The sequence below is a fragment of the Sciurus carolinensis genome, chromosome 2 (assembly GCF_902686445.1).
Source record: "Sciurus carolinensis chromosome 2, mSciCar1.2, whole genome shotgun sequence".
NCBI lineage: Eukaryota > Metazoa > Chordata > Mammalia > Rodentia > Sciuridae > Sciurus > Sciurus carolinensis.
The window spans coordinates 43,269,556-43,291,990 of record NC_062214.1 but is presented as its reverse complement, the minus strand read 5'-3'; the positions used below and the strand labels follow the sequence as shown (position 1 = coordinate 43,291,990).

At 39.8% G+C, this 22,435-nt stretch overlaps 3 protein-coding genes across 5 annotated transcripts in view; all 3 read right to left on the bottom strand.

The window, feature by feature from the left end:
• The window catches only part of Dtd1 (D-aminoacyl-tRNA deacylase 1), a 205,099-nt gene extending 199,386 nt beyond the window's left edge, over positions 1-5,713 (bottom strand). The window contains exons 1-2 of the mRNA XM_047540692.1: positions 5,548-5,713; positions 100-190 (exon numbers count right to left, since the gene is read on the bottom strand). Coding sequence (XP_047396648.1) covers positions 100-190; positions 5,548-5,590 — 134 coding nt within the window. The 5' untranslated portion in view covers positions 5,591-5,713. The remainder of the gene's footprint in view (positions 1-99; positions 191-5,547) is intronic.
• Positions 5,714-12,130: 6,417 nt separating this feature from the next.
• Positions 12,131-14,458, bottom strand: Smim26 (small integral membrane protein 26). The gene is made up of 2 exons (XM_047539764.1): positions 13,727-14,458; positions 12,131-12,468 (listed from the first exon to the last, which is right to left on the bottom strand). Exons 1-2 carry the CDS (start codon positions 13,842-13,844, stop codon positions 12,302-12,304), a joined length of 285 nt encoding a protein of 94 aa, XP_047395720.1. The 5' UTR covers positions 13,845-14,458; the 3' UTR covers positions 12,131-12,301.
• Positions 14,459-16,373: 1,915 nt separating this feature from the next.
• Sec23b (SEC23 homolog B, COPII coat complex component) overlaps positions 16,374-22,435 on the bottom strand; it is a 43,136-nt gene continuing 37,074 nt past the window's right edge. For all 3 annotated transcript variants that reach the window (XM_047539761.1, XM_047539762.1, XM_047539763.1), the window contains 2 exons: positions 20,071-20,136; positions 16,374-17,685 (listed from right to left, as the gene is read on the bottom strand). In XM_047539761.1, the coding sequence (XP_047395717.1) occupies positions 17,596-17,685; positions 20,071-20,136 (156 nt within the window). In that variant the 3' untranslated portion in view covers positions 16,374-17,595. The remainder of the gene's footprint in view (positions 17,686-20,070; positions 20,137-22,435) is intronic.

Here is a 22,435-nt window from a genome sequence, read left to right as displayed (position 1 = left end):
GACAGGGACTCACTTCAAAGGCACAAAATACTATGGAAGTTGCCAGTGTAACCACTATGTATCCCATTCACATGGTAATGACAGAGAAATTTGTCTTACATGTGCTCCAGTTCCTTCTGTGTATCTTCCAGTGAAATACCCAGCAACACACAAATGCCACGTCCAATGGCACTTATCTGCTCCTCTCCAACTAGAAAGGAATCAAAGGGAAAAAAGATATAGCAAACCATACCATGAAGTGTTTTTCAGTAACCTTAGTGTTGTTTTCAACATCACACATACTTTTCATAATTTCCTTGGTTAAAACTGAGAGATTATCAAAAACTAAAAGCAATGAGATGATAATAATAACCAGTCATTCTGATTTTATATCCGAATAAATAAATAACCATTAAATAGAATTTTAGGGATACATTTTTATCTGTGTTACCTTGGGTATTCTATGATCAAATTTGCCCATCTGTAAAACCAGAACAGGGTTTTCCTCCCCCAGAGAATCCAGCACAGCTAGATTAATTCTTAGAAAAGAGATTCCTGCTTTTCTTGGAAATCAGCAAACCAAGTAACAAAATACAGAAATCACAAAATAAAAAAATGTTCATGTCATTTTAAAAATGTTTTTCCTACTTACTGCAGAGAAGACAAATACATTAAACATAAAAACTATGATTTTAAGGGATGGGGATATAGCTCAGTAATTAGGTGCTTACCTAGCATACACAAGAACTTATGTTTGATCCCCAGTACCGCAAAAGAAAAAAAAAGAGAATAGCAACAACAAAAACATGATTTATGCATTAAGCTTCACCTTAGCAAACTGCTATTATTTCCCAGTGTAACTCTGTAGTAACAATGTAAGCCAGTGATCTCCAAATCATTTGAATCATACATTCCAACCACTAAAGAAAAATCTCTGGGCACACTGTTACATTTGTGCATGTATTTATGGTCAAATGTATGTCCTACTACCATTAGACAATATCACAAATGTTACCAGAGTACTTAGGCCCAGAGTCATTACAATGATGGTGAATACAAATCCATATTTCAGAGGTGATCATGATAACTTTTCACCAAATCACATTAGATTACTAATTTTTTTAGTTGTAAATGGACACAATACCTTTATTTTATTTTATTTTATTTTATGTGGTGCTGAGGATCAAACCCAGTGCCTCAAATATACAAGGCAAGCACTCTACCACTGACTGAGCCACAATCCCAGCCCACAGATTACTGTTGTTTGATTATTTTGTTGTGTACTGACCTAATGTTCCAATCAGAACTAGAGGAGTCAACTCTGCCATTTTCCTCTTTGCTTCTATTGAATAGTAATATATATAAATAGAGCTAACAAAGCAGCGTAGACTGTATACCATATTGTAATATATTGCAAGTTAAGGAAAGAATAAGAATCTCAACTCTTTTTTTCAGATGTCTGACATTCACACTCTAGGGGAACACCAGCAACAATCTATTCCTGAAATATCAGCAAAGCTTAATTTCTCTTATTTTTATGCTAAAAAGTATTTTTAAATATTTCTTTTGCCCTGATTTTCTTATAATAGACTATTTGTGATTTATTGTCCTGTAAGTCACTGACTCAAAAGTTGAAATATAATTAATCTTTCCAGAAATAAGGAGCAAGGGCTTGGTTTGCTTGTCTGCACTACTTTAGAAAAGTCTTCTGGTTTTATTTGTTCTTCAAATAAATCAACACTATTTTCTACAATGTCAATATGCTGTCTAAATTTTTCCCAAAGTATGTTTTAAATAATTAAAATAATGTACATACATTACAGAAAATTTGAAAAAACATAAGAAACAGGCCCGGCACAGTAGCACACACCTGAAATCCTAGTGACTGGGGTGGGGGGTGTCATGGGGCAGGAGGATCCCAAGTTCAAAGCCAGACTCAGCAACTTAGCTGAAGCCCTAAGCAACTCAGTGAGATGCTTTTTTCTAAATAAAATACAAAAAAGGGCCGGTATGTGGCTCAGTGGTTAAATGACCCTAGGTTCAATTCCCAGTATCAAAGGGGGGGGGGGGAGGGGAAGAATATCAAAAGACAAGCATTTTAATATTTCAATGAAATTTTTTTTTCAGTACTGGGAACTACGGTCATTTTACTTCATATTTGTTTTTAACTGCTGTAATCATAAAATTTTTATATTTAGATATAAATTTTTGTGTCTCATCTTTTAACACTGTAAGAATTTTTCTATGTCAAACTTTTCCTAAACACCTTTAACACTTGCATACTATTCAATGCCTAATTAACCATTTTGTTGGACACATGATTTGTTTGAAAATTTTCCCTTCAGTAAGTAAGTACAGTGATAATCTTTGTACACTAAAGTTTTTTCCTACAATTAGGATTATCTTCTAAGAATAAAGTCTCAACATTTTATAATTTATTATCTTAATAAGAAATAAAGTACGTCCCAAAGTCTACATATGACACACTGCCATCTTATTTTGAAGCAGTTTTGCCCCTCCTCCAGGGACAAGCAAAAGGACTTGGAGGTTCAGAGGGGTCTTTTATGATAAATAAATGCTTTGCTAAGGGAAAATTGAGAATCACCACTCTAAACAAAAAGATAACAGGGCCGAAAAAGAGTTAAGATGTTTAGGCAATTTCTCTACAAATAAGTGGTATAGGAGACCTCTTCAAAGAAAAGATGTGGATGTATTTATACAATGGAATATTACTCCGCAATGAAGAATGATAAAATTATGGCATTTGTAGGCAAATGGTCGAAATTGGAGAATATCATGCTAAGTGAGATAAGCCAGTCTCAAAAAACTAAAGGATGAATGATCTCGCTGATAAGCGGATGAGGACATATAATGGGGGGCGGGAGGGGCTAGCATTAGGTTTAGGGTTAGGTTTAGAGTTAGGCTAAGGAGAGCGGTAAGAATGAAGGAAAGAAGGACTGTGTAGAGGGAAAAGAGGGGTGGGAGGGGTGGGGGGAGGGGAAAAATAAAATAAACATCATTACCCTATGTAAATGTAAAAAAAAAGAAAAGAAAAGAAAAAAAAAAAAAGAAAAGATGTACCCCATTTGTGTAAAATGAGTCAAAATACAGTCTGTAAAAATAAAAATAATTTTAAAATAATAAAATACAATAAAAAAAGAAATCACAATCTCTGAAAATTTTAGATCCTCTTCTAACATTCCTTACACACCAGATTTTACTTGCTGAAACTTAGTGATGGGACATGGGGGTTATTGTGTTATTTCATCTGTTGAAAGTTTGAAATGTTTCCTAATAAAATTTTTAAAGTTAGGGGTATAGCTCAGTTTTAGAATGCTGCCTAGCATGCAAGAGGCACTGAGTTCAATCCCCAGCACCACAAAGAAAAAAATTTAACAAATAACCCATTGTAAAAAATCCAAATGTGTCTGACCAATCTTACAAAGTGAACCTGCCACATAACATGATATGTGACTTCTAATACTTTGTCCTTGCCATAAAATAGGAAGTGATGTTTTAAAAACCCCTAATATGAAATGCCATTCATATGCTACTACATTTCAGTGAATCAACTCACATTTCCTGGGGAATCAGAGATCCTTCGCCATTACAACTCAACTAGAAGGCCTGGATAACTCAAGGGTCCCTCAAAATTGAGAATTCCATGGTTCCCCAATCTAGAATTTCCAAATAACTAACACGTTCCCACAATTTAACCCCTTATCTTTTTTTAATTCACAGATTGGTTGCTTTAACAAAAAGTATTCAATTTAAACGTAGAGGGGTTTTGTTTTGTTTGTTTGATGGTGGGGTATGAACCCAGAGCTTCATGCATACTAGGCAAGTACTCTACCACTGAGCTATAGCCCCCTCCCTACAATTTAGGTAGTAAATTAAAAGAACTAAACTCTGCCAGGTGCGGTGGCATGCACCTATAATTCCAGTCCTTGGGAGGCTGAGACAGGCGGATCACAAGTTCCAGGCCAGCCTCAGCAACTTAGTGAGGCCCTAAACAACTTAGCGAGACCCTGTCTCAAAATAAAAAATAAAAAGGTCTGGGGATATAGTTCAGTGGTAAAATGGCCCTGGGTTCAAACCCCAGTACCAACACCAAAACCAACCAAATAAAAAACCCTCAAAATTCATTCAGTAAATCTCATAGAATACATATTTTCAATACTCCAGATTGCAGGACGGAAATTGGTTCAAGGGACAGAAATTTAAATTTGTTGGTGATAACCATACAAAGCAGACAGCAAGATTCTCCCAAATAAGCAAAGTCTTATCTATGAATTACCCCAGTTTTTGTGAATGTAAATATTAACTGAAATGCTATAAACCCTTTGAAAACTCCAAGAACCCCAGTTCTGGCCTACCCCTTATTATTCCAAGATCATTTCCAAAACCAAAGTTACCAGAACAGTTTACAAATCACACAGGGTTGGAAAATAGATCTAAACCCATGATTTTGTTTCTTTGGGGGGGGGGGGTTGTTTTGTATTTACACTTACACTTCGTGGACTCAAGAACACATATTTGGTGTAGACGGGCTTTAAGGAAAGAATATCTGGAATTTTTTTATTAAAACAATTTTTTTTTTTTTTTTTTTGAGAATGTCTCCCTATTTTGCCCAGGATGGTTGCCAGGCTAAAGTCATCCTCCTGCCTCACCCTCCTGGGTAGCTAGCACACCTGGCTTTAAACAATATAATATTGCCAATAATAATTTAAAAGACTAAAGACAATATAAAATCTGTCATTTGAATTTTTTTAATACCTTTCAAACCAAAGTTTCAGGACTGAGAATAACTACACTATCTACATTAATTATCTGGACCCCTGATGTTCCAACTAGAGTGTTCAAGTGATGACTAATGGGTTGGGTGGCCTGGTCCACAGAAATTAGAAAAGAGAAATATTCCATCTCGAATTTTTTAGGTTCTGACCATAGAGACAGGGTTCAGCAGTGGGGAAGACCCGAATCCACTGTCTGGGAACGTTGTGCATCTAGTCTAGGCGCAGTCACGTGTGTGTGCACAACTGTCAGAGCTCAGCGGAGGAGCAACTCTTCACCTCTGTGCTTTTTATCCAGAGTCAAGCTCCATAAAAACTGGGATGTGCAAAAAAGGGGCAAAACTGCAGCATTCAAGGTAGAGCAGTGGGAAGAAGGCGGAGTCCCCGTTCCGGAAATGCTCCCTACGTGTTGTTTGTGCAACAGTGTAGTTAAGAGCCATCCAGGGGATGCTCGCAGGTTCTGCTACACTGTACGCAGGACCAAAAAAATAAAGAAAGAAAGAAAAATGACGATGATAACGACGATGAGGTGCGCTTAAGCTGAACCGAAAACGGAGCTCCTGAATCTGCGGCGCGCGGTCGCCGGCCAGGCACGTGCGGGGCGCTGCCGACCGCAGCGCTGCCCCGGAGCCGACAGGGACTCGGGGGTGCGGGGGCCGAGCTCACCGGGGACCCGCAGCTGCCCTCAAGGACGGCGCGGGGGCACCCCCACGCGGGACGGCGGGTCACGGGGGTCAGGGGCGGCTCCTCCCGGCCCCGGCCCCGCCCGACTGACCTGTGACGCTGGCCCGGGTGACGCGCTGCACCACGGCCTTCATGGCGGCGGCTGGGGCGAGTGGGGCGGCGCCGCGCTGTCTGGCCTCGCGACTCAACGGGCGACTCCGCGACCGGCGCCCTCTGCGGGTGACACCCGGAAGCGCGCCCAGCTCGACCAGGTCGGCAGCGACCCGCCCACGTCAACCACGCCCACCCACCGATTGGTCCCGCCTACGTCAATCACGCCTACCAGCGACCTAACCCCAACCCCGCCCGTCCTCCATAGGCCCCGCCCCATCAACAGCAGAGCTCCGCTTAAGCTCTTGGATCCTACAACCCCTGGCCATGCCTCCCACCCCTGCCCAAACTCCTCTCTGCTCAGACTGACTGCAGTCTCTGCACTGTTTTTTTTCCCATCCCCAGTCCTAATAACCCGATCATTGCTAAGTCCCAACTTTGTCCTGAGTCCTATATTCCTGTTTCTCCTATTCCTGTGTTTCTCCTTCCTCTTTCCCACTCCTCTGTTCCAGATGCTTCCAAATTCCTCCCTTGCCTTTCTCCCTCTGCAGCTAGTCAGTTACCAAATACAAAAGCATCTGCTACTAAAATAACCATTTAATTATATAAGTATTATAAGTATGTATTTGATTTATTCATGTCATAATGGTAAATAGGTATATGATTCTAGAATTCTAACTCCTCCTTACAATACTAACAATTAGCCCTCTCATGGAGTTGTTAGGGAATTCGAATAAGACTATGCAAATGTGCTTGGAATGTGCAACTGTTACCCTAACAAATTATCATTGGTAAAAAATAATTCCATTTATATAGCTCAGTGGAAGAGCAGTTTCTTGGTGTGTAAAAAGAAAAAGAAGGAAGAGACAGATTGATTTCATCTCAGTGTGTCTTCACCTTGAAAGCCTCTAAAAATAGTGCGCTTGAATGTTAAAAACTGAATACAAAATTAACCTTAATGAAGTGGTCAAAGTGAACATCACAGTAATGAGACATCCCAATATTGCATTGTTTCAGAAAAACACAATGTCAATCTTTTTTTTTTTTTTTTCCTACCAGGGATTGAAACCAGGGGTGCTTAACCACTGAATCACATCCCCAGCCCTTTTTATACTTTTCATTTTGAGATAGGGTCTCGCTAAGTTGCTTAGGGCCTCGCTAAATTGCTGAAGCTGGCTTTGAACTCACAATCCTCCTGCCTCGGCCTCCCAAGCTGCTGGGATTAAAAGTGTGCACCACTGTGCCTGGCCACAATGTCACTCTTAAGGAACTTCTGCGAAAAAAAGAAATGTATAACCTGAATTCAATCTTGAAGAAACATCGGACAAACCTAAATTAAGAACATTCTAACAAATTACTAGTCAGGATTTCTCCAGTGTCATGGAAAAGAAAGTCTAAGGGACTGTTCCAGATTAAAGGAGACTTTTACAGAGACTACATATGATCTAGGAACCTGGGTTGCATGCTGGTCCAAAAAAGGGGGGAGGACTTCACTATCAGGACATTAATAATAATAACCCCCTCAGAGTTGATAAATCTCTAAAATAACTTGCTGAACTCAAAAAAGTATTATACCCAGAATTATGGTTTTATTATAAAAGATATAAATTGGGATCAGTCAAATGAAATTTCACATGGGACAAGGTCTGTGAGAGTTCCAAATGTAGAGCATCTGTTCTCTCTCCCTGTGGAATCAGGTTTCTTCACACTTGAGCACATCAGCATGTTCACCAACGAGGAAACCGAAGCTTCAGTGTTCAGGATTTTAACTGGAGTTTCATCACCTTAAGGGCGATTGAGTCATTGGCTACTTGGTTGAACTCAATCTCCAACTCCATCCTCTGCCCTCCTTCAGGTATGTCTAGCTCCAAGTTCCAGCACTCTAATCACACAACTGGTCTTTCCAGGAACCAGTTCTCATCCTAGATTGTTCTTGTTAATATAAGCTCAGGTATGATCAAGGGGTTCATGTGCAACAGATACGATCTATCACTTGGGCAAGAGTTTTAGAAGTTCCTTGCCAGAAACCAGAACAATGACCAGAAAAACGTTTTATTATATCACAGGGATGGAAATTCTGAATTCCATTTTAAATCCTTTAACTTGGTTCCTAAGGCTGACCTTAAACGTGTCATGCTCCTACCTCACCCTCCCAAATCACTGGGATTACTGGTGTGCACCACTGTGCCCAGTGAGGCCCTGGCTCTGATCCCCAGCACCGCATAAAAGAAAAATCTTCTATTTTAGCTATTTTGGATAAAATATAGTATATAAACTATAGTCATGATGCTGTGTAGTAGAACAGCAAAATGTATTTCTTCTTCTTCCAAAAAATTTAGCAAAGCTAGAGCATTCACAGAAAAGTAGTGACTTACTATTCCTTCATCTTCAACTTCCAGGAGCAAAGAGACTATTATCTTAAAACGCTTCTCTGACCTGGGAGCAGTGGTTCATGTCTGTAATCCCAGTTACTCAAAAGACTGAAGCAGGAGAATCACAAGTTCCAGGCCAGCCTGGGCAATTTAGCAAGACCCCGTCTCAAAATAGTTTTTAAAAGGCTGAGGGTGAGCCAGACACCGTGGTGTACATCTGTAATCCTATCAACTAGGAAGCCTGAGTCAGGAGCATGTAAAGTTGGAGGCCAGCTTTAGCAACTTAGTGAGGCCCTAAGCAATTTAGTGGGACCATGTCTCAAATGGAAAAAAGAACAATAAGGGCTGGAGATAAAGTGTCCCTAGGTTCGATCTCCAATAGGAAGGAAGGAAGGAAGGAAAGAAGGAAGGCAGGCCAGCATATATGATTGAAAAATCAAAAAATCGTAAAAACTTACTAAATTTAGAAATATGAACGCACCAGAAAAAATAGCTAATAGTTGAAAATAGGGAAGGGCAAATGAAAAACTTTTTTTGTTGTTGTTGTTGTTATAAACTTTTGAGCACTATTTTATATTTTGAAATACAGTTGTTAGGGGTTGGGGATATAGTTCAGCTGGTAGAGTGTTTGCCTCACAAGCACAAGGCCCTGGGTTCAATCCCCAGCACCGCAAAAAGGAAAAAAAAAAAAAAAAACCACATTTGTTGTTTTGATAAATTTTTTTTTAATTAAAGAAAGCCATGCTGATTAATGGTGTTGGAATCACCTGGAAGTGACTGAAGTAGAGACAAGGAGAGTAGGGATTAAAAGCAACATGAGTAAAGGGATGGAGGATTAAACTAGGGAAGTGGCAAAGGGAATGGGGAGTAGGGGATGAAGTGGAATACAGTCCTGCACTGCACCACAATGAAAGACTGTATATGGGACAGTAGTTCCATAAGATTATAATGGAGTTGAAAACTTGCCTAGTGAAATAATAGCTAAAGAAGAGGCTAGAGAATGGAAAACTGTGTTAAAAGCAAAAGAATCCCCAAGAAAATGCACAACCAGTGGTCTAGTAGCTTTTGGAGACCTTGACAAGCTCTTAGAGTTTGAAAATACGGACAGCAACACCCAAAGGTCTTCATTAATAGAAGTGTTTTTCATGTGTTATCTGCTTACAAGCAAATCTACCATAAAAAAAGAGAAAGAAACCAAATAAATCACCATGGACATGTATTTTGGAAAAGAGTAACATCACTGCAAGAAGAGTATCAGGCAAGTCCTTCAGGAGGTGTTCCAGAAGAAAGCAATGTCATCGTAGGAGGTGAGAGCTTCATGTGTCAATTGGCCCTGAAGACCTTCCAGTAGAGGTGGAAGATAATGAAATATTGATGATCCTGACCCTGTGTAGGCAGTTAATGTGTACGTTTATATCTTAAACAGAAAAGCTTAAAATTTAAAAAATGTTTTAAATAAAAGCATATAGGATAAAGATAAAAGAAATATTTTGCCAGATGCAGTGATGCAAGCTGTAATTCCAGCAACTCAGGAGGTTGAGGCAGAAGGATTCCAAGTTTAAGACCTACCTTGGCAACTCACCAAGACCTTTCTCAAAATAAAAAATAACATGAAATTAAAGGGCTGGGGATGTAGCTCAGTGGTAGAGGGCTCAGTACTGGGAAAATAAATCATTAAGTATTTTTGTTCAATTGTACTGTGTTTAAAGTGTGTTCCTACAAAGGAGCCAAAAAGTTTTGAATTTTTAAACTTAAACCTGATGTGGTGGCCCATTCCTGTAATTCCAGCAACTCAGGAAGCTGAAACAGGAGGATCAAAAATCCAAGGCCAGTCACAGCAACTTAGCAAGACCCTGTCTAAAAATAAAAAATAAAAAGGGCTGGAGATGTAGCTCAGTGGTAAAGTGCCCCTGGTTTAAATTCCTAGCCCCCTGCCCCAAGTTTATAAAGTAAAAAGAATTGCAGTAAGCTAATTTATTATTAAAGAAAAAATTTTCTAACTTCAGTGCTTATGTCTATAGTAGTACACAATTATGTCCTGGGTGGACACTCACTCACCATTTGCCACTCATTGACTCAGCCAGAGCAACTTTCAGTCTTGAATGCTCTACTCAGTAGTTGCCGCATATAGGTGTATCATTAAAAAATATTTTTTTTTCTGTATTTTACTGTTTAGCTGTTTAGAATATCCTTGTGTTATAATTTCCTATTCAGTATAGTAACATGTGGTAAAGGTTTGTGACCTGAAACGAATAGGTGACAGGCCACACCAGCTAGAACTGTGAAAATCTTTTATGATGTTCACACAATCATGCAATCAACTAGCAACACACTTCTCAGAATATGTGCATCATTAAATGACAGAGCTGTATTTGAGTAGTTTTATCTATTTTCTGAAAAAAGGTTATATATAAAATATACATATATAGAATACATATATATACACATATATAGAAAATTTCAGATGTGAAAATGTAACTTGTTTTGAGAATATTGTTTTAATATCTTATTCAATCTCCTATATGAGTATAGAACTACTGACATTTTCTATTACCATGAAAAAAACTGAAAATAACATTTTAAAGAAATTTGTACATTTTATCTATATGTCTGACTTTATTGGAGTATTTTCCTTTCTCCTTAAAAAACATAACTGTATTTGAGGTAGAAGTGACAGGCTAGGTGACTAGAAGAGTGAGAAGGAACAGGAAAAGGGAAAAGTCTGGAGTGACAGGTTTCTGATTTTACAACTGAATACCCTGAGGAAGAAAAGAGGAAGTTTGAGGTAAAAGTAGCAATTTAAGTGACAGATGAGTTTAAGGTAACTTAAGAACATCCAAGCAGCCATGCTAGCTGGATATGGATTTTGAATTTAGTGATGTCTAGGTTTAAATGAGAAGTATTAGGTCTAGCCAATAAACTCAGCTAAATCCCAAAAAAACTAACTCAAATGTGCTCTTGGGCCACACTAGTTAGTGGACCCTGGGTAAATTGGTGAGAAGTCCAAGTTTATCCTAGGTGTGACCTATTAACGGCTCTCATCTGCCAGATGTCAGTCCCTCAACCATTTGCCTTTCTGGTTTCTCTGGACTTCACTGAAGGTGGAAGATGTTTTCTGTCAGGCTCATACTATAGTTTCAATCTCTCCCATACGTCTGATTTGCTTCTCACCTTCTCTGTATACACTGCTATTTCTTGCTCAACAGTTTGATGCCAACCAAATAAATAGACCCAACACACCCAAATGGCACTGACCCACACTCGATCTCTGGTATCACTTGAGAAATTGAGGTTTCTGCTGCTGGCATCTGGAGCTCTTGTTTCTTGCTATTTTGGAATCCTTGTCACTTAGGTTGACTGCACCAAAGCAATGCTCAGGTCATCCATATGGTGAAACCAACAAATGAGAAATCAAGATGAGGGTTTGAAGGTTATAGTGCTGTAGAGGGTGGAGGTCAAACACTGGAGTGAGGAAAGGCTAAACAGAACTCAGCACTGCAGCTGGGAAGCAGTGTCTTCTAAAGCTAGCTCTATTACTACAGAAAGAGAAGAAAAGGCAGCTGATGTGCAGCAGGAAAATAAACAAGGCAGAGAGCACAGGTTGACTGAGTGAGTGGCTGCTTCCTCTCCAGTTCCTAGTGTCAGGTCCCTGAAGACCTCAACATACTCTCTGCATTAATTCTGTGTTCCCAATGTACTTTTGATTTAAGCTCACTTGTGTGGGTTTGTTGCTTGCAACCCAAAGTGACCAGTGAGGATGTCACCCTCAGTTTTTAGAACAGAACTAGCCAGAATTTAGAACTAGCCAGTTGGCCTATAACCCATACCTGCTAAAGGAACAGAGATTTTGCATTGATTCTAAAGAACAGGTCAAGTCTATTTAATTCAAGAGTTCATAACATTCTTACCCAGAACCCAATAGTACTCAGAGGGCTGCTGTGAATCCCAACTTAAACAAAGATTTTGTTAAATCTTTTGTGTGTGTGTGTGTGTTGCTGGGAATCAAACCCAGGGTTTCATGCATGCTAGGCAAGCACACTACCACTGAGTCCTGAATCTTATCCTTGAAAGGACCACTAAGGCTCTGTTTAGTAGCAACATGAAAAAAATATGAAGTTACATGAAATAATTTTAGGAAACTAAGCTTATGGAAACTCTCAATGTGAAATTTCAAACCAACTTTTCACTTGTGGAAAAATAGATGAATAATTTCTTAAATTATTTAAGTTTAGTTTCTTTCAAAGAAATATTTATTACATGGTAACATGATTATTTTATAGTAAAATTAAACATATACTTTTTACAAACATAAGATGAAAACCAAGTCATCTATGAAATTTAAATGCTGAACCAAAGTTCTTGTTTTCAGAATTCAACAGTCAATCATGATTCTGATCCAGAACTACCAGTCCATGATTTCAAATAGTCGAGGATCCTCCTAGTAAATGGAACAAAATCTTCTCTATATGTGACGATTGTTTCCACATAAAACTCTCTTGGGGGTTCAGGTATTTGACTTGTTGAGACATCCTTTTGCTCTACTTCATCACCTTAAAAAAAAAAAAAAGGAACACCTCAATTATTAACTTATGAAGCAATCATTAGAGACCTGGAAATATGCCATCAGATGCCTGTATTTTCTTTCTTTGAAAAACAAAAAGACTATTTAGAAGGCTGGGGCAGGAAGATTTCAAGTGTAAGGCCAGGTGCAGTAACTTGGTGAGACCATGTCTCAGAATTTACCACATTGTTTTAAAAGGGTTGGGAGTGGTAGAGCAACCCTTAGTTCAATCCTCCGTATTGAGAAAAAAGAAAAAAAAAAAGTAAGGAAAAACATGACAATTAGATATTAAACACTTAACTACTGGACATAAATAATACTGGATGTGTGTACATTTAGACGACTATTCATGAACAAGTAACACTTTCAGCACGGGTTTTACACTCATTGACATATATATATATATATATATATATATATATATATGTTATAACATATAATTATATTATAACATATAATTAACTCACTTTAAAAGATACAATTCTCCCAGCCGGTAGGGAGGCTAAGGCAGGAGGATCGCCAAGTTCAAAGCCAGTCTCAGGAACTTATTAGCAAGGCCCTAAGCAACTTAGCGCGACCCTGTCTCTAAATAAAATATAAAAAGGGCTGGGGATGTGGCTCAGCCTTAAGCGCCCCTGGGTTCAATCCTCAGTACCAAACAAATAATTCAATGGTTTTTTTAATATATTCAGATTTGTGCAATCAGCGATTCTGGAATATTTTCGTCAGTATGAAACAAAGCAAAATAAAACAACAACAAAAACCCATACCTGTAGCAGTCACTCCCCATTCTTTCCCACCCCTCACAGCCCCTGGCAACCACACTAACCACCTTTCCAACTCTACAGAGTTCCAGCATTTATTTAATGACTGAGGGATTCCCTAATCAGTCCAGTAACTGGGAAGACTTTAACAGTCCTAGGGTGCTAAAAAGCTTAAAATTGCTCGCCATATGCGACGAGAGCTAATGATTCAAAGCATCACTTGGTTAAGCTGCCGTGTCAGGTCTCTGAAATTCCATCTTGGACTTTACAGATTTATTTTATTCAAAAAACAAGATTCAGGTAACTATTTTAAAAGCAGATGCTGACATTTAGTTCTCTGCAGGGCCATTATAACAAATGGCTCTAAGCCACCGCTTCGTCTAGTTCTGCAGAATAAACCTGGAACTTCAAATTTCGTCCATGACCCCCTGGGAACTTCCCAAGGATGGCAGCGCGTCAGGAGACAGGCCTGGGGAACACTACCTGGTGGCTTTTTTTTCTGGCCGAACTTGTAAAACACAGAACCCAACAGTGTCCAGGTGCCCAGTGCGTAGACCACAGACATCCGCCGGTACCAGGACGCGGCCCGTCCGGGGTGCATGGCGCCGTCCCGCCTAAGGCCCAGGCCTCTGAAGCACAGAGCGGAAGCGGGTCCTCGCACCGGTCGGTTACAGGAGCCGCCGCCACCAATGAGAAACAGGTCCCGCGGCCACTTCCTGCTCTGGCGCGATGCATCTTGGGGCGTGTAGTTCGAAAGTCGTTCTCCACTTGCATGTTTGAGCAGGGAAATATTAGGGTCAGAGACCGGTGCGAAGCTTCGTACTAGCTACCGTACAAACCACGTGGTGGGGAACAGGTGCTAATTTTTCAGAGCCGAAACCTCTCACGTGAAAAATTGCAATGCCATTCTTATATGGTGGTATTTGAAAAGGTTAATTCCATTTCTCTTCAACTTGGCATATTTTCAAGGATACCACTTCTCTCTCGCCGCAACTCTTCACTCATTTTCCTGTCTGGAACTCTAGGTGAACTCTGGGTACCTCCAAGTCGAAGCCAATCTTTCCACTGTGCTCTGGATCACATTCTTCAACCTCCGCGGGAACTTTCCCATCAATTATATCCTAATGCCCACCCCGCGCTCATTTTCATTCTATGGACTTGTTTATCTTTCATTATACAAACCATGCCCATGTCTCAAAAAATGAAAACATTGTTGACTCCATGCACCTTCAGCTTTTAAACTTAAACTTGATTTCTGAAGAGCATTTGACACTGACACTGCTACTTTTCAACACCTGAAAAACATTTTCAGCTAAGTGAGGTGGAGCTCTGTAATCCCAGCTGCTCCAGGGGCTGAAGCAGGAGGATCTCAAATTTGAAGTCAGACTGGTAACTTAGGGAAACCCTGCCTCAAAATAAAAAGGGCTGGAGGTGTAGCTCAAGGGTAGAGCGCCCCTGGGTTCAATGTCCAGTAGGGTAGGAAGGGGGCAGACGACAGGAATTTCTTCTGGTATCCTTCCAGACTCTTCACATTGCCCACCCTTTGAAAACTGGCATTCTACACCTACAAAAATCTAATTCTAAAGCGGTCACTGGCTTAAATGTGAAGGCTAAAACCATAAACCTAGAAGAAAACATAGGAGAAAATCCTTGCCACCTTGGTAGTAAAGATTTCCTAGAATACAAAAAGCATGATCCGCAAAGCAAAAATTGATAAATTGGACTTTTTCAAAATTAGAACTTTAGTTCTTCATAAGGCACAGCAGAGAAAACAGAATAACATTATTGAAACTCATTTATCTGACAAGGATATATATGTATTGCAGAATGTTAGAGAACTCCTTACAACTTAATTATAAAAAGACAACCCAACTAAAAAACACATTTGAATTCAATAAAAGATGTATAAGTGGTCAATAAGCACAGGAATGTCAGTTATCACAGAAACGAATATTAAAGCATCTATTAGCATAACTAAACTTAGATTGAGAATACCAAAAGTTGCAAGGATTTGAAGAAGCTGAAACTCTTTACTGATGGGAACACAAAACATTAACAAACTGTTAGCAAAGCTGGCAGTTTGTAAAGCTGAACATGTACCTACCATACAACCCACATTCCATTCCCATTTACCCAAGAGATGAAAACCCCTGTGTCCACAGACATGTAAATGGATGTTCAGTTTTATTCATAGTAGCAAAAAAAAAAAAAGCCACTCAAATGTCTATTAACTAATGAATGTATAAATGAATATATCACTTGACAATAAAAAGGAACTACTGAAACATGCACCATGAAAGAATCTCAAATGAATTATGAAAGAAGCCAACCACAAAAGACACCAGACATAAAATTCTAGAGAACTCATTTTCATTTTCTTATAGAGCACTCATTACCTTCTAATGTCATTTACTTCTAATTTTTTATTTGTTGGTCTTCCCTAACTAGAACAAAGCTCCATGGAGGCAGGAATATTTATGTCATTCGGTATATTACCAGCACCTAGAAGACTACTCCATACAGAGCAAAGACTGGACAGTTATTTGTTGACTGAATGAAAAAATGGCACCAAAGTTCTGACAGAAAATTATTTGGGGCCTAGAATTTTAGATTCAGTGAAGTTGTCAAATCTGAAAACAGAATAAACTTGCAGATATGCCTAGATCCGATGAATTATTTCCCATGTACTCTTTTTAGGAAAAGTCATTTGAGATAGCAAAATGCCTTATGTGATAAAGGTAGAATGGAACTAATGCAGGATTCCAAATGAAAGAAATTCCTGGGTGACAGTTATGTACCACTTCTAGAAAGCAAACACATCTAAAGAAAAAAAATGAACTTTGTTCAATAGAATTAGCTGGAATTTCTTAGTAATCAGAGAGAAAAAAATAACTTCTCTCAAAAAGCAACCCAAAAGGGAAATTCCAGGGAAAACAAAGCTAGGAAATCATAAACCAAAAGAGAAGCAAGCCAACATGTGGCATGTTGAACACAGAAGAAATTGACTTTGATTTTTGTCATTTGGAATGTTTCTTCAAGTGGCATGGGGACTGATTGAAACACCAAACCTCTGGAGGAAAAAATGTCCAGTTCACCACCTGAACTGGACATGAACGGTATTTACATCATCAAAACTGTATAAATGTTCTTTATTAGCTTTCACAATCAACTTAGAGAAAAACAAAATTATGGTTATAGGCCAAAATACAGATTTTATCAATCTTGATAATGTAAAAATAAAGGTATAGCTGATCAAAACTAGAGAGTAGAGACAAAGATCTTAATATTCTCATTCTATGAAAAGAGGAAAGATAACCTGCTAAACTTGAATACACCAACAAAAAACATACAAGGAAAGAGAAGGTCTTGAAATTGTCAGAAGAGTAAGTATAGGTTTAGAGTGGAGGGAACTGTTAACTTGTTATAAGTTCTTTAGGATAAAGTGTTTTGACCATATATAAGTATTACTTTGACTTAAAAAACCATACCTGTCCAAATTATTTTACTTGATACCTAAGATTGTATATTTATTGCTGTAGCCACTTATGCTTTCTTTTTTTCCCCTCTCAGTACTGGGAACTGAATCCAGGGCCTTGTGTGTGCTTGACAAGCACTCTGCCACTGAGCTACATTTAAACTTTTATTTTGACACAGGGTCTCCCTAAATTGTCCAGGCTGGCCTGGAACATGTGATTTTCCTGCCTTAGCCTCCCACATCACTGAGATTACAAATGTGTACCATCACACTTGGCTTCCCCTTAGTCATTCTTGATGTCCACCTGGGCTGGACTCTTGACATGGAAGTTACCTGTGAATCAGGGAAGCACCCCTCCACACTGCCTCAACAGAGTTTCACACATTTCACACTTTCCATTGATCTCAACATCTGGACAGTAAATAAGAATTAAGTTCAGGAAATACGTTTGAGGGAGTTAATATATACATACACAGAGATACCTCAGGAAATCAAATTTGTTAAAATCAGCATTATTTTAACTAATGTTTTCATCCTCCAGATTCATTTCCTTTATGATCACGAAGATTTTCATTTGAACAAGCTGCCAAAATACATCACCTCTGATTTTATATAGACCTCAAATACTTAAGATACAAAAAGCACATAAACATCTTCAAGTACCAAAACATTTATGACTTCATAATTTTATGGTACAGGAAGAGGGCACAAATGAAGAATACAAATAAATTATAATTTGAAGACTTACATATAAAACTTCCCTTGATTATTTATTAAAATCTGCCAGAAAAGTTAAAGGAATGTTATTAAGCATTTATAAACAATTGTGACCATAATCTGACAGTGTTTTTTTCAGTTTCCTGGTTTCATCCTCAGCTTAACAGGCACTGGAGACAGCCAGCTTCTTCAAATGATCCATGAACACCTGCAGGCTGACATCATCAGTTAGGATGGGTGCTCCAGTTTCCTGAAATTTAATGATAAAGGCTTACTGACAGATACCTGAAAAGTGGTGAGAACTCACAAGTTGTTAAATACCTTCCACCTCAGAACTCTCACAGGTCTTACCTCTGCTCCCCATCACCCCCATTCTCTGCTTTGCTAACTACTACTACTTTGAATTGAAGCATAATTTCCTCTCAAAACCCTTCTGTGATTTACTGAGACTAGGCCACCACCCCTACCCACTGAAGACACAGTTTCAAGCACAGCCTTTCTACTCTGCTCTCTCTCATGGTTCTGAGGGCTCATTTGGAGTTGAGTTCCCCACCAGGTATGAGCTCCCTAAGGCCCACACAATCTCCTCCTGTGTATGCCCCACTACTGAAGCCCCAGCTCTTAAGTGCTCTGCTCACAACAGGAGCTTGAGAATGATGTACTCATCACAGATGAGTTGAGTAAGTCAGCATCTCCTCTGACAGATGGATATTTGTAATATTGGAAAACGCTTATGAGTTCATTAACACTGTGAAAAGAACTGGATAGAAACCTTGATTTGTAAAGAAACAGGTAATATACATATATTTAATATATATTATATTGTATTAATCAGATGCAAATATAATAAATATGCATAATATATACTATATATCATACATTATATTTATATATTATATATATATATACACACACACAGACAATATACATATATTACTTAGAAAGAAGCTAGAAATAGTAACTATAGGTAATTTTATTTTCCTTATTCTTTTTTCTAAATATTCAAATTTTCTAAAATGAAGCTGTACTGTTACAATTAGAAAAATGTAAATGTGATCAAAGTGTTATAAGAGGACTTCCAGTTCTGGGAATTAGAGTTGATAATATAATTTTTTTCTATTCCTCCTACTAAATGCAACTTACAACCTTGGACATTTTCTATAAATCAAACATCAGAAGACTTGGGTGTAGCTCAGTTGCAGAGCACCTCTGTTAAATGAACATGAAAAGATGTTCAGTATCACTAGACATTAGGAAAATGTAAATTAAAACCACAATAATATACCATTAGACACCTATCAGAATAGCTAAAATAAAAACAATGATAACACTAAACATTGGCAAGGATGCAGAGAAACTGGATCACTCATACATTGCTAGTAGGGACGAAAAATTATATACTCATTCTGGAAAAATTTGGTAGCTTCTTTAAAAGCTAAATACGTAACTACCATATGACCTAACAAATGTACTCCTGAGCATTAATCGGAAAGAAATGAAGACTTATGTTTAAAAAAAAAATCTGAGCCAGGCATGGTAGCACATGCTTGTAACTGCAGCTCAGGAGGTTGAGGCAGAAGGATCACAAGTTCAAAAACAGCTGCAGCTACTTTACTTAGAAAGACCTTCAAAATAAAAAAGAACTGGGGATGCAACTTCGTGGTAGAGTGTGTGAGGCCCTGGGTTCAACTCCTAGCACTACCAAATAAAAAAACAAACAAACAAAAAAACCCCAACTTTGTACATGAATGTAGAACAGCTGCTCTTCAATGAATGAATGACTAAACAAGCTGGGACACAGCTATACTCACTGTGGATTATAATTCGGCAAGTAAAAAGGAACAAATAGATACATGTTAACAACTTGGATGAACCTCTATATAATTATGCTGAGAGAAAAAAGCCAATTTCCAAAGGTTATATGCTGTGTGACTTCATATTTATAACATTGTTGGTGAACAGATTAGCAGTTACCAGGTATTAAAGAAGAGGTGTAGGTAGGAGGGAAATGAGTGTTGACTATGAAAAGAGAGTTATGAGAGATCCCATGGTGATGGAAATATACATCTTGACTATATTGATATCCTGCTTTGATACTGAATTATTGTTTTGCAGGATTTTACCATCAGGGGAAAAATGAGTAAAGGTGTGGAAGATCTCTGTATTTTTTTTTTAACTGTAGGTAAATTTATAATTATCTAAGTTTTAAAAAGGTTCTAAGAAGATAGAATTTAAAAAGTCATATGTGAGAGAAAGACAAATGCTGGGAAAAATTAGACCAAGGAGGAAGAAGGCTGAAAAGTGAAGAGAAGACAGAATCAATGGTAAGCAGGAGTTGCCCTGTGGTCTTGGGAGAGGACTTGCCATGTGAATGTGGAGAGCCAACTGGAGCCAGTGTTGTGTTCTGTCCTGGCTGACCTTGACAAATGGACACTGTGGACTATGGAGGGAGACCCACATAGGCAGCTCCCCACATCACAACTATAGCAATTGAAGGGTTCTTTTGTTTTTATACTTACCAAAATACCCAAGTTATTCTGTCTCTGAAATAAAAGGATCCCAGTTTTTCTGACTTTAAAACAGGTTTTTTAAGAAGGAACGTGGTCTCCTTCATAAATACTTGACAATTTCTTACCTGTCCCCAAGCATACAGGTTATTGTGTGTCTGAGAAGGGTTCACTTTGGACAAAAGGAATCGAGCCTAAGAAAACAAACAAAAAATACCATTTAAAGATTAAAAGTAGGCATTTCACGTTGCTCCAGGACGCAGGATTCAAATGAGGAGATAGTGAGAGACTTGGGACCAACTCAAAGCCGCCGGGTGAGTCTCTCCCGTTGTGGAGGCGTCCCGGATGGGGCGGTAGCCCCGGAACGCAGGGAATTTGTGAAGTGAAGTTGCTCGGCGAGACGCCCCTCCCCCCACTGGAGCGGTAAACACAGACAACTGGGATCATCGTAGAGGAGGCGGCTCAGCACAGCGCTTGGACTCGGAGCAACCACTGGGACTCCGGGCAGCTGCCTGAGGAGGAGCTGCGGGGCGAGCTGTTTAGACCCAGAACAACCGCTTCTGAACACCGGGGGGCTGCCCGGAGGAAGAGGAGAAGCGCGGCGGGTCGCTTGGTCTAGGAGTGACTGCGTCAGAGCCACAGGCGGTTGCCAGAGGAGGAGCTGCATCGCGAGCTGTTTGGACTCAGAACAACCGCTTCTGAACACCGGGGGGTTGCCCGGAGGAAGAGAAGTGCGGCGGGTCGCTTGGTCTAGGAGTGACTGCAGCAGAGCCACAGGCGGTTGCCAGAGGAGGAGGCGAGTGGTGAGTTGATTGCACTCAAAGCGACCGCTCCTGAACACCGGTGGCCTGCCTGGAGGAGGAGCGCGGTGGGTCACTTGGTCTCGGAGCCACCGCCCCTGAACACCCGGGGGGCTACCCCGAGGGGGAGGAGGAGGAACAGGGTGGGTCACTTGGGCTTGGAGTGACTGCCTAGGGCTACGGGAGGTTGGCGGGAGGAGGAGACGCGAAGTGAGTTGCTTGGACTCCTAGTGACTGCGTCGGAAACCGGGCTGCTGTCCGGTGGAGGAGGTGTGTGGCGGGTCTCTGGGTATGGGAGCTATTGTACAGGGCTCCAGGTGGCGGCTCAGAGGAGGGGCCGCATAGCCAGGCGATTAGGTGCAGAGTAGGGTCCCAGGAGCTAGGTGGCTTCTTGCTGGAAGAGCCGCACAGAGAGACGCCTAGGGGCGGAGCGAAGTTTCCAGGACTGCGGGCAGGTTCTCTGGGAGAGGCAGCCTAAGGAGACTTGCCTGCGAAGGGTGAGGCTCCCAGGCCCAGGAGGTAGGTCTGTGCCCCTGGGAACGTTGCAGAGGAAGACAGCCCAGCCCAGGCGGTAGTTGTAGATTGAGGGGAACCTCTAGGAGGGGAACTGACCAGCGAGACGTTCCCACCGAGTGAGTCTTCCCTACCGGGAGAGGTTTTCCCACAGGGACGGTTAAACCAGAGACACAAGCACAAATAGGCCTTGCCTCAGCCCGCAGCCTAGTTCCCCGTTGGATGACCATTGGTCAACAAGTGGAGACACCTCTGACCACTAGTAGGGAATATACGCCACCTGAGGGTCACCACACTAGAGAGGCAGCTTCTTCGTGGAGCTCCGCATTATCAACTTCCTCCAAGACTTCAGGCTACTGAAGGATAAGAGGGGATATACTAGCAATCTTCAGGGACATTATAAGTCGATAGAGGAAATCTGCAATATCTTAATGACCCACTGATTCCTGAACAATATGAGAAAACAAGGGAAGAAAATGCCCCAAACAAATCTAGATGTTACATCAATAGAATCCAACGACAGCATGGCAGAAGAAATGACAGAAAGGGAGTTCAGAATGTACATAATTAAAATGATTAAGGAAGCAAACGATGAGATGAAAGAGCAAATGCAGGCATTGAATTGATGAGATGAAAGAGCAAATGCAGGCATTGAATGATCGCACCAATCGACAGTTAACAGAGCAAATTCAGGAAGCAAAAGATCATTTCAATAAAGAGTTAGAGATATTAAAAAAAAAACAAACAGAAATCCTTGAAATGAAGGAAACAATAAACCAAATTAAGAACTCCATAGAAAGCATAACCAATAGGATAGAACAGCTGGAAGACAGAACTTCAGATATTGAAGACAAAATATTTAACCTCGAAAACAAAGTTGAACAAACAGAGAAGATGGTAAGAAATCATGAACAGAATCTGCAAGAACTATGGGATATCATGAAAAGGCCAAATTTGAGAATTATTGGGATTGAGGAAGGCTTAGAGAAACAAACCAAAGGAATGAACAATCTATTCAATGAAATAATATCAGAAAATTTCCCAAATCTGAAGAATGAAATGGAAAATCAAGTTCAAGAGGCTTATAGGACTCCAAATACACAAAATTACAACAGACCCACACCAAGGCACATTATAATGAAAATACCTAACATACAAAATAAAGACAGAATTTTAAAGG